The sequence below is a fragment of the Lottia gigantea genome (genome assembly GCF_000327385.1).
Source record: "Lottia gigantea unplaced genomic scaffold LOTGIsca_211, whole genome shotgun sequence".
In the NCBI taxonomy this organism is placed as follows: Eukaryota; Metazoa; Mollusca; class Gastropoda; family Lottiidae; genus Lottia; species Lottia gigantea.
This window is the reverse complement of record NW_008708466.1, coordinates 72,139-84,813: the sequence shown is the minus strand read 5'-3', so window position 1 is coordinate 84,813 and position 12,675 is coordinate 72,139. Positions and strand designations below refer to the sequence as shown.

At 32.7% G+C, this 12,675-nt stretch overlaps 2 protein-coding genes across 2 annotated transcripts; both read left to right on the top strand.

The window, feature by feature from the left end:
* Nucleotides 1-2,734: 2,734 nt before the first annotated feature.
* LOTGIDRAFT_143631 (hypothetical protein) lies at nucleotides 2,735-3,636 on the top strand (the record flags this gene model as incomplete). Its single annotated transcript, XM_009054294.1, has 2 exons — nucleotides 2,735-2,867; nucleotides 3,437-3,636. Coding segments are annotated over 2 exons (333 nt in total), but the record flags the coding sequence as incomplete, so codon positions are not given.
* Nucleotides 3,637-9,751: 6,115 nt separating this feature from the next.
* Nucleotides 9,752-12,605, top strand: LOTGIDRAFT_143619 (hypothetical protein; the record flags this gene model as incomplete). The annotated part of the gene is made up of 5 exons (XM_009054293.1): nucleotides 9,752-9,842; nucleotides 10,227-10,358; nucleotides 11,407-11,549; nucleotides 12,003-12,099; nucleotides 12,439-12,605. Coding segments are annotated over 5 exons (630 nt in total), but the record flags the coding sequence as incomplete, so codon positions are not given.
* Between the last annotated feature and the right edge of the window lie 70 nt (nucleotides 12,606-12,675).

Here is a 12,675-nt window from a genome sequence, read left to right as displayed (position 1 = left end):
TTTTTATCAGAAAAGGGAAGAAAAACCACTTGTCATTTTTTACAAGGATTAATCAGGATTCTTCCACCCAGCTGGTCCTTGCTATTGCCCAACCTCTTGGTATTGATCTTTCCCCCATTATCTGTACCATTTATAGATGGGTTGACTGAAATAATGGGAAATAATAACATATTCAAGGCTACAAGACTTTCAAACGCTGATCATGATTAGAACCCACCACAAACATTTGTTCAATGTAAACAAGTAAATGATGTCATGTGAAGATTCCAACACTCTAACTAACTGTTCCACAACCCGTCCTCAAAATGAATGATTGAAAATGTCAATGAAATAATATATTTGCTTAAATCTGACCCAGATTTGATAAAATAAATTAAACTAACAAAAACACACGATTTGTTCACCAGTGACAAATTCAGTCGTAGTTGTTCTGTGTTTGTACTTAGAAAGGTCAAGGTCAGCTGATATGCGTAGTGTTGAATGAGCTGTGGTTGTTAAGAACGTTGTATTTGAATTACGATTTGTTTGATTTGAAGGTCACATGATTAAAATCGGGCAACATTTTAAATTTAAATTCAATAGTTGTTTAAAAGGTCAACCATTTTAACCTGTTGTAGAAATAAAAACAACTTGTTGTCCATGTTTTTGTTTGATATTACTTTCACATGTCTCTGATTATTATATAGGTCCTGAGAATAGATCTACTTTATATTCTTATAACAACTCTCAATTTAAAAATCATCATTGACTAACTTATTCTTTTAAAACATGACTTTAAAACTGAAAGGAATAATTTGGGTTCTGTGTTGTATTACCAGCCATTTCTTTACAGATAAAGAAACTATATTAAAAATGTCAGATATTTCTTGTTGCTTGTTGGTTTTTTAGGATGGGATGTAGCACAGTCTGTTGGAGTGTTGAAATCTTGGAAAATGACTTCATGGCAAGGTTACATCAAACAAATGGTGGTCATGGTTTCTAATCTCAGTCAGCATGTTTGGTGACTTTAAATCTTTCCTCATTATTCCACTCCATCCACCTATAAATGGGCAAGTAAAATCCAGGAAAGTTCAATGTCAAACAATTTGGCCAAGAATCAGGTGGTAGGGAGGATCCTCGTGAACTTTAGTTGGTATTCTTGAAAAAAAGGGTTGTTTATTTCTTTTCTTCATTTCCTTCTTACTGCCCTAATAACCCCATTTGTAATGCCTCTTAGTAGCATTTTATTTTTTAACAATGAATTCCTGATAATGAATCTAATTTGAATGACAGTCTCTATGTATATGGCACCAAACTAGCAGAATTTCAGACTTTTACATTAATCAAAGATCTTCACAGGAAGCATGGCAGTGGAATTAAAAGTTTTTTTGTCTGCAGTTCTGACAGTTATTTAAAGTTAGAGATGACAGATATTTTATATAAAATTTCTATTATTCAAAAAATCAATATTTGTAAGAAGTGACAGAATTGTTGTTGAAATATCACTTATTAAATCCTGATTGAGATTTAGTTATTTTTTATTAAGTTAAAGGGATTGTAAAAAGGATTTTTTTTTATCTTTTTATGTTTATAATGGCCATTTATTCATTCCAATGTTTACATCAGATGTCTGTGATTCCTGTAATTATAGAAATGCTGAATGTTATATTTGTTGTCACTATTGAAAGAGTCTCTTGCTGTAGTTATGTCATAAAATGTTTTGTTGTGGAATTACACAAACCACAGACATTAAACAGGGGAATGTAATTTCAACAGATTTCTACATTTTATACAGATTTATTGGTAAACTTTTACTCATGTGTTTGACTGAAGGTGGAGAGTACAGGATTATCTTGAGCAGTAAATAAAACCACCAATTCTCACCTTTATGCTCTATGAATGCATAATTTTAGAAAATGGTGAAAATTGGAATTGATAATTCTGCACAGTACATCACACCAGACCTTGTTTATTCCCTCGTATATACAGAATGAATATAATTATACTCAATTATAATGAGATTTCATAAAGTTTATATTCTATTAACCTTGTAAATAGACCATTATTTTAAGAATGTCAAATAAAGTTGGTATGTCTGTTTTGTTATCATGAGACATGTAAGACACTCATTAAAACATGTTATTGTTTAATATTATCTGTATATTATCTGTATATATCTTCAATGTCACCACACCCTTCTAGTGTCCTGGTCTGTGACCTGACATTAACCTCCAAATTGTTAAAAGATCATACAATTTCAAATCCAGCTAGAATCACATTGTCTACAGTTTTAAAGAAACTGATTATCTGTATCAATTTACAGCTGGTTCAACTGGAATAATGAGGAAATGTAACAAATCTCTATATAAACTCTGAAGTTTGAACATATTTCTCCTGTAAATAAAACAATTATTATAGTTAAATACTTCTAGTACTTTCAACGTTTCAATGTGGTTCTCACACTGTACCATCATCAGGAATATAATATATGTAGAATAAAACACACAAAACTTGTGAATATCATATGTAACCTTTCTTGTATGAAAATGGTAGATTGATTAAAACTCACCACCTCTTACAAGGTAATGTGGATGAAGTGCCACATATATTTATTGATAATATTTTGTGAATATCCTCATAAATTTGTTACCTCATACTATACTATTCAGATTAAGTGAACTGTTATTAATAAGGGGGCATGGTTGTTAATGGTCTCTATAATAAATAATTCTATGATATTTTATATTTTGTAGAAGACAAGGCATGTTCAAGTGATACATTCCGCTGTAAAGAAGCAATCTCACCTGGTTCCTACTGTATACCTAAAAACTGGGAATGTGATTCCGATGCTGATTGTCCTGGTGGTGAAGATGAACATGAAGATTGCAGTAAGTATCTTGTATTTTCTTTGGACATTAAAAGATGTTGACCAATAGGATAAATCTTTTTAGCCACGATATTGCTAAAAATAGAACACATGCATAACTTGAGTAAGACAATTGGTAGGACAAACCATTCTTATCACTGTTAAAGTTGTGCATCATGTGATACACAAACCACCTCTATAACATCATGACCGACCTCTCCTATACTATCAGCAACCATGATCTGACATCATTTTTCTGTAACTAAAGGTAGCCACAGTTGCTCAGTAAGTTAGGCCTAGACGCTAACCTGATAACCATAAGTTCAATCCCAGTCGATATAATACCTTCAGATTTTCAACCTGGTTTCCCCTTGTCAATTGCAACTCACATGGATAAAGCACCTAGTCGTTCGGATGGGACAATAGAGTGAGGCCATGTTGCACACTGAAACCTGATTATTGTGGGGGATTGAATATGTAGTAGAAGGGAAATAACTCTTATATAAGTTATCAACCCTGAAGCTTCAGACAACAGTTCTGTCAAAATGCTAAAGTTAAGTTTTTTGAACACCTTAAATTGATTTTATCCAGGCATTCCTACCTGTCCCTCCAATCAATTCCAATGTAAATTGGGAGCAGCAAGATGTGTACCTAATGGTTGGTTGTGTGATGGGGAACATGATTGTGATGATGGTTCTGATGAATTACATGAGACATGTATGTATTCAAATATTTTTAATTTTATCCTACACATACAGTTTATTGACTGCCAAGTCTTAAAGAGATTGTAAAGAGTTTTTTCTGAACTTTTTATGTGTATTAGGGCCCTGATAGCAATGATTAATTCTATTCTAATTAGCAGTCAGATAGCTGTGGTTCTGTCAATAGACATCAAACTTCATAACAGACATCAAAATAGTTGCTATCAGTGTCTCCAATAACCACAAGAAGTATAGAAACCTCTTTAAATTATTGACCCCATTCTGCATATTTGTGATTCTATTTATGGACTATATTAAAGTTTCCATTTGGATCTAGCTTTTTTCCAGATTTTGGTTGTCAAATCAGTTTGTCAGTGTTCAAGTGTTTATTTTATAATTACTGTGTATAATTCCCACTCTCAGTTTGACAAGTCCCTTAGAGTAAAAAACTGTGTATTATACATGCAGATATACAGTATTCATTGATTATTGACCATTATGTACATAAAATAGGATTTTTTATCTAAAGGTAATTAATGACTTCTTACAATACTCTAAATATCTTGACTAAAAGTTTTCCAGGCTGGCAGTCAAAAAGAAATAAATTTCAGGACATTTTTAACTGTAATTTTCATTTGCAGGTTTATTGAATGAAAGTGAGAAATTAGTATAGTTTGCATGAAATCTGAATCTTGTTCTTGCCCATGAGATCTGAATCTTGTTCTAGCCCATGAGATCTGAATCTTGTTCTAGCCCATGAGATCTTAATCTTGTTCTAGCCCATGAGATCTGAATCTTATTCTTGCCCATGAGATCTTTATCTTGTTCTAGCCCATGAGATCTGAATTTTGTTCTAGCCCATGAGATCTTAATCTTGTTCTAGCCCATGAGATCTGAATCTTGTTCTAGCCCATGAGATCTTAATCTTGTTCTAGCCCATGGGATCTGAATCTTGTTCTTGCCCATGAGATCTTAATCTTGTTTTTGCCTATGACATCTGAATCTTGTTCTTGCCCATGAGATCTTTATCTTGTTCTTGCCCATGAGATCTGAATCTTGTTCTAGCCCATGAGATCTGAATCTTGTTTTAGCCTATAAGATCTGAATCTTGTTTTAGCCCATGAGATCTGAATCTTGTTCTTGCCCATGAGATCTGAATCTTGTTCTTGCCCATGAGATCTGAATCTTGTTCTTGCCCATGAGATCTTTATCTTGTTCTAGCCCATCAGATCTGAATCTTGTTTTAGCCCATGAGTCTGAATCTTGTTCTTGCCCGTGAGATCTTAATCTTGTTTTAGCCCATGAGATCTTAATCTTATTTTTACCAATGAGATCTTAATCTTGTTTTAACCCATGAGATCTGAAACTTGTTCTAGCCCATGAGAGCTTAATCTTGTTCTTGCCCATGAGATCTGAATCTTGTTCTAGCCCATGAGATCTTAATCTTGTTTTAGCCTATGAGATCTTAATCTTGTTTTTACCAATGAGATCTTAATCTTGTTCTAGCCCATGGGATCTGAATCTTGTTCTAGCCCATGAGATCTGAATCTTGTTCTAGCCCATGAGATCTTAATCTTGTTCTAGCCCATGAGATCTGAATCTTGTTTTAGCCCATGAGATCTGAATCTTGTTCTTGCCCATGAGATCTGAATCTTGTTTTTGCCTTTGAGATCTGAATCTTGTTTTTGCCCATGAGATCTGAATCTTGTTCTAGCCCATGAGATCTGAATCTTGTTCTAGCCCATGAGATCTGAATCTTGTTTTAGCCCATGAGATCTGAATCTTGTTCTTGCCCATGAGATCTGAATCTTGTTTTTGCCAATGAGATCTGAATCTTGTTCTTGCCCATGAGATCTGAATCTTGTTTTTGCCAATGAGATCTGAATCTTGTTCTAGCTCCCTCCATCTTGCATGTCTTGATGAAGACAAAAATGATAATGATTTTTATGATTTTCAGTTTCTTCTATATTGACAATTTATCAAAAAAATGTCTGAGTGTGTCTGCCTGTTATCTGTTATCTTGTGCTTGATTTGACTTCTTTATTTCAGCAAAATTTACAGTTTTTAGATCTCCCTTGTTTAGTTTGTGTGTTTCCAGCATGTTCGCCTCTTTTCATATTCTAAAAGGGTTTTTTAATTTTTAAAAAACATAATCGTGCAAATATTTTTATAGTATTATATTTTAATGTTAGAAATATTCATTTCAGCAACATGTTTTGTTAATGTTTTGGGTATAGCACTGTTAAATTTTAATTTCTGAATTTTTATTTTCAATATGTTTACATTTACGTTGTCATATCAGGTAAAAATCATAAAAAAGGGAAAAAAAAGTACAGAGGTGTGTATGTTCTTTTCTGTCGTCTGCTTACAAAAACAACATCCAAACTTGAATTTTTGTCATATGAATACCTGTTTACCCTTGGGGTAGTCAGCACGGATATTTTTAATGTGTTTCATTGAAAATGTATGACTGTCAAAAAGCAGGATGGCATTTTGACATCGTTTGATTGGTCACACCAACCTAATGGTGGTCGTGAATTCTAATCTTGGTCCGCGAGAGAGAAATCTGATGACTGAAAAAGTCATCTTCACTCATTATTCCAGTCATTCCACCTGTAAATGGGTACAGATAATCTAGAGAGATCAATGCCAAGAGGATTGGCCAAGGATCAGTTGTAGACCGGATATTCGAGAACCTAAATTGTTACTCTTGTAAAGTATGGTTGTTTGTTTATTTTGTTTCTAAATCCAAAATCATTGTTCAGTGAAATCAACAATCCTTGGGGAGGTGATTGGAAATTCTTGTCACGGTAAAAATCAAACAATTATAGCATGATTAACCCTTCAAGTTTTGGATGTTGTTTTTGATGAATTACCAGCCTTCAGCCTTGTCTGTCTGGCATTCAACGCTTTTTAATCAGCTGTCATATCACTCTGCTAGACATCAACTGCTTTCATAACATCAAAAGTTGCCTTAAGCCAAGACTAGACATTTAGAGTAGATAGGAATAATATTATTTAACAAAGTATTTCCATTTAGGACTAAATTGTTCATTTATATATACTTGGCTTCATTTTTTCTGTACATAACTTGGTATTATGATGAGAATGTTGTGGTTTTTCTGAAGTTCTTAAAGAGGTTTTTCTTCAGTGAAAAATATTTTTCAAGTGCATCATGGAGTCTGATAGCATCAATTTTACCATTCCAATTTATCTAGGCTGGTAATTATTTAAGGAATTATTTTACATTAAGGTTTTAAGGCTTATAAAGTGTTAAGTTATTACTTTATAAAGGTTTAGGTTTTGACTTTATAAAGATTCAGGTTTTGACTTTTTAAAAGTTTAGGTTTTGACTTTATAAAGGTAAAGGTTTAGGTTTTGACTTTATAAATTTTTAGGTTTTGACTTTACAAAGGTAAAAGTTTAGACTTGATAAAGGTTTAGGTTTAGACTTAATAAAGGTTTAGGTTTTGACTTTATAAAGGTTTAGGTTTTAACTGTTTTAAGGTTTAGGTTTTGACTTTCTAAAGCCTTAGGTTTTGACTTTACAAAGGTTTAGGTTTAAATGTTTTAAGGTTCAGGTTTAGACTTAATAAAGGTATAGGTTTAGACTTAACAAAGGTTTAGGTTTTGACTATATAAAGCTTTAGGTTTTGACTTTATAAAGTGTTAGGTTTTGACTATATAAAGGTTTAGGTTTTGACTTATCAAAGTTTTGAGTTTTGACTTCTCAAAGGTTTATGTTTTAACTATTTTAAGGGTTAGGGTTTAACTTTATAAAGGTTTAGGTTTTGACTTTGTAAAGGTTTAGGTTTTGACATTCTAAAGGTTTAGGTTTTGACTTTGTAAAGGTTTAAGTTTTGACTTTGTAAAGGTTTAGGTTTTGACATTCTAAAGGTTTGGGTTTTGACTTCTCAAAGGTTTAGGTTTTAACTATTTTAAGGGTTAGCGTTTAACTTTATAAAGGTTTAGGTTTTAACTATTTTAAGGGTTAGGGTTTAACTTTATAAAGGTTTAGGTTTTGACTTTGTAAAGGTTTAGGTTTTGAGATTCTAAAGGTTTAGATTTTGACTTTATAAAGGTTTTGACTTTATAAAGTTTGACTTTATAACGGTTTAGGTTTTGACTTTATGAAGGTTTCAACTGTGTTAAGGTTTAGGTTTTGACTTTCTAAAGGTTTAGGTTTTGACTTTCTAATGGTTTAGGTTTTCATTCAAATAATGAAAGTTTACATTCACATATGAGTTTGAGGCAACTTTTACTAAATGTCTAATAACTGGCTGTATAATTTAAGTAATTTATGTAGTGGTCATTTTTTTGGTTGCTTTCTATGTTGTATCTTCAATTTACTTTTCAGCTTTATGAATATATTAACATAAATTAACATCTAATTATATGTTGTATATTGGGGGTTCTAAACTGCTACAGTATAGCTCATTGTTGTCATTTTAGTTTTAATATTCATTTCTGTAATTTTAATTCATTCATCATTTATTTATCTTTACTTGTATATCAAGAACACTAATAATACCAATTTGCACCATTCAAATGTTATGTAAAACGTCTGTGGTTCCTGTAATTCCACTACAACTAATGGTTTCATGACTTCATTATCAAAAAATGTGTCTGTTATTTCATTAATTTACAAAAGTGACACCATAAATGCTTTGTTTCTGTTAAATTGCAAGATCCACAGACTTCTGAGTGAAAATTGGAATGATACAAAGCGATTCAATCAGTATTTATGATATACTTATACTTAATCTTATATCATCATCATCTTCATTTTAATTATCATTTCTCTAATTATAATTCATTTATCATTTCTATCATACATTATTCTTGTCCATTAATTCATTTAACTTTTAAGTTGAAAGGGATTGTAAAGAGGTTTGTTTTCTTAATTTTGAGTTGCTTTGGTTCCTGTTTTTTTTTGTTAAATACTTGATGGTAAATGAGGCCACTAATAAATTATCATCAGCTTTTGAGATAGGGATGTCATAAAATTGCTTACTTTTAGTGGCATTTCAAGAACCACAAATCAATGCTATCCATGTCCTAGATACATAACTAAGTTTAGAAAACCTCTTTATGATACCTTTAATGTCTCCATTATGTTGCCACTATCTTCTTAAATACAAATATCATTATATAGTGGTTCTACTAGTACCAGTTTGGTTCAGGATGGGATACTATATATGTAGTTTAGCTTATTGCTTCAAATTGCACACTAATTTGCAAGCAAAGCACTAAAATGCACTTGCCTTGGATTTCTTATTTTTTTAAAGTAGAATTTATAATAGTTGTTAAACAAGTTTTCAAAACAATAAGTTAACCTTTATTTCCACTCTTATTGCATTTTGTTTTCTGTTAGTTTAATGTTTGGAATGATGACAATTTTGATATATTAATAGTAAAGTTAGTTAAACTGCACGTTATTTTTTAATTGCCAATTGTTTATGTTTTAATGTTGTTGAATTCTTGCTTGCATCATTTCAAACTAAATACTCTGTTAATCTCTTGTATAATATTGTTCTTCCAAAATTTCAGGTTCCTTCGTAGACACGTTTGCATGTTTACCGAACTGGTACCGCTGTCCTGGAACTAGGACCTGTATCCATTATGAGCAGGTTTGTGATGGAATCATCGATTGTTTGGAAGACAGAGCTGATGAGGGTTCACATTGTAGTAAGTTTTACTTGTTATATATAGTGACATTCTGTACCTGAGGATGACAAGGGGAAACACGTCGAAACGGTGCATTAAACCAGCGATTGTTGTTCTATTTCTAGCTGGGTCTATTTTGCAATTGCTTAACTTTATTGTTTGTTTGTAAACATCTTAATTGTGTCTTTAATCATCTAATGAGTCAAAAATTTAAGAGATGGTAAATATTTTTTTAGCTTTTTTAGATATATTGGTCAATTCATGGCATCTATTTACGTCGCTCCAATTTTCAATCTGATATCTGAGGTTATTGTGAGTATAAGACCCTGAGATATCTGATATCTGAAAATTGGAATAGTGCAAACCTTTTTACAAACCTCTCTGCTTTAGATCAAGAACCCTGGTAGAAATAAACTCTTTGAAAAGTTGATGAATATGAATATTTGTATGTGTTATGATTTGTACCCATCAGTAATCTATATGTATAATATATTTTACAGGAAATACTGGATGTAAGAATTTATTACTGGATAATAAAAAATGTCCAATGTGTCGTGAAACATTACAAGGTGCTCACTGTTACTGTCCTGATCATTATGAATTTGATACAGATCATTCTATATGTGTGGGTAAGTAGAAAACTTTCCACTATCACCCCCACCCCATAAAATAATTATACCCCCACTTCATTAAAATTTCAAAATATGTCTTTTTCTATTCTTTTGTGGCAGAAATATGTGTCAGAATTCACCAAATAAATTTTGTTTGGTTCAAAAGAACTGCCTTAGACCCTCAATGACCGCTTACACCTGGAATCTTAAGACAACAGTTACCCCCCATCAGGTCTGCCCCCTATTTGTACCCCCAGTTGTATATTTATATGCTTTTGCCCCATATATGTGTCTTTAGACCACCGATGGCCTATGCTGCTTACACCTTAAAACCACAGTTGGTTGTCAGTCTGCCCACTATTTGTACCTCCAGTGCCAGGAGACTGATGTTATATATTTCAGATATAAATGAATGTAAATATAATGAATATTGTGATCAACTTTGTGAGAATCATGATGGAAGTTATGAATGTAACTGTGAAGAAGGTTATAGTAATAACGGTACCAAGGGAAGATGTTTAGCTAATAATAGAGGTGAGTTCAATATTTACATTACACATCTCCTGTAGAGTGAGATCTTATAACACATCTCCTGCAGAGTGAGATCTTATGACACATCTCCTGTAGAGTGAGATCTTATGACACATCTCCTGCAGAGTGAGATCTTATGACACATCTCCTGCAGAGTGAGATCTTATGACACATCTCCTGTAGTGTGAGATCTTATGACACATCTCCTTTAGAGTGAGATCTTAGGACACATCTCCTTTAGAGTGAGATCTTACGACACATCTCCTGTAGAGTGAGATCTTATGACACATCTCCTTTAGAGTGAGATCTTTTGACAGATTTCCTTTAGAGTGAGATCTAATGACACAACTAATTGAGAGTGAGATCTAATGACACATCTCCTTTAGAGTGAGATCTAATGACACATCTCCTTTAGAGTAAGATCTTATGACTTATCTCCTGTAGAGTGAGATCTTATGACACATCTCCTGTAGAGTGAGATCTTATGACACATCTCCTGTAGAGTGAGATCTAATGACACATCTCCTGTAGTGTGAGATCTTATGACACATCTCCTGTAGTGTGAGATCTTATGACACATCTCCTGTAGTGTGAGATCTTATGACACATCTCCTGTAAAGTGAGATCTTATGACACATCTCCTGTAAAGTGAGATCTTATGACAGATTTCCTTACAATCTCCTTACTTTACAGTCACAATCTCTATCTCCAATCTTGGAAAGTTAACCCAGAATCTGAAACTAGCTGTCCTGATGAGTTATCTGTATCTGAAACATGTGTTAGCATTAGTCAATTATCTACCATTAATTCAAATATTGAAAAGTTAACTCAAATTTTCAAAACTTGCTGTCCTGAAAAGGATTGAGTGTCAGAAATATGTCGACAGCATGTGATATGATAAAAATTTAGGCATATTTGATTTGTGCCTTCCAGAAAAAAGAAATATTATTCAAAGATATTTCCTTCAGGAAAAGCAACGACTATACTTGCTAAAAAAATGCAAGCTTATGTAATTTCTAGTGTGTAAAAGTGAATTATATTTAAATTATAGATACAGCCAGGATTATATTTGCTAACTATAACAATATACAACTATATAGTTTAAATGGTAGAAATCTAGTAGAACCACACTTAGTGAATGGTTCACAAATAGAAACACTAGATTTTGATATTAAAAATAACTCAGTCTGCTGGGTAAGTATTATTGTTATTTTGTACAAGTACAAGAGGGTCTTCACTAGGGAAGGACTGAGCAACTTTTGACCCTCATACAAATAAATGGGTTTACTTCTGCCCAGACCCCCAATAACCAACTTACTGTTTTTTACTCTCGCCCTACGTATACTCAATTTTCTCTCTAGGCCCTCAAATTGCATCCAGTGGTCTGATCCCTTAAAACGTTACTAGTAATCAGCTATAAATATTGCTCTGATAATCAACAGCTGAAAACTAGAAAAGTGCAATTTTCCATTTAATCCATATTAAACTAATAAGGTTGGTTTACTCTGTGCTGTGTTGGATCAAGGAAAGTTAACCAGGATCTACCTGAAGCTGATCATTACATGGAGTAATTTTAAAAACATTGGAGGAGGCAACCTCTACAAAATTAATAGTCCTATGATAATTATCCTGTTTGATATGTTTTAGGTTAACTTTGTGAAATCAACAGAATCTAATTTAAAATGTGTCAGTTTATTAGATCCTAGTCATACATGGCAGATACATACTCATCATAAATTAACCTGTAAGTAGAGGTTGATTATTATCTTAAGAGAAAAGTCTGCCTTATGGAGACAAATTTTATTATAAAGGATTCTTTTAGGATGGGCAAAGTCGGTTAGAATGTCATTAACATGGTTACCTTGAACAAATGGTCGTGGGTTATGGTTAGCATGTAAAAATATGGTGACCTTGAATAAGTCTTTCCTCATTCCATTACACCCAGATGTAAATGGATACTGATAATCTGGGAAAGACAAATTCCAAGAGGTTTGGTCAAAGACCAGCTGATAGAAAAGATCCTTGTTATCATTGTAAAATATAGTTGTTTGTTTCTGTCTCTATATGTGTAATGATATTTCAGCTGTAAGTCATGTAGCTAGAGATTGGGTAGGAGATAACTGGTATTTTGCTGATGATGTAAAGGAAACTATATTTCTATGTAGTGGTAATGGTGTACACTGTGTTAATATAATTAATATTGATATCAAACGACCTAAAAGTCTAGCACTAGATCCAACTAGAGGGTAAGTTTCTTACAGATAAATTCTGATAGTAGCAGATTATAAACAATGAAACTAACTGTCCTGATGAAGATTGT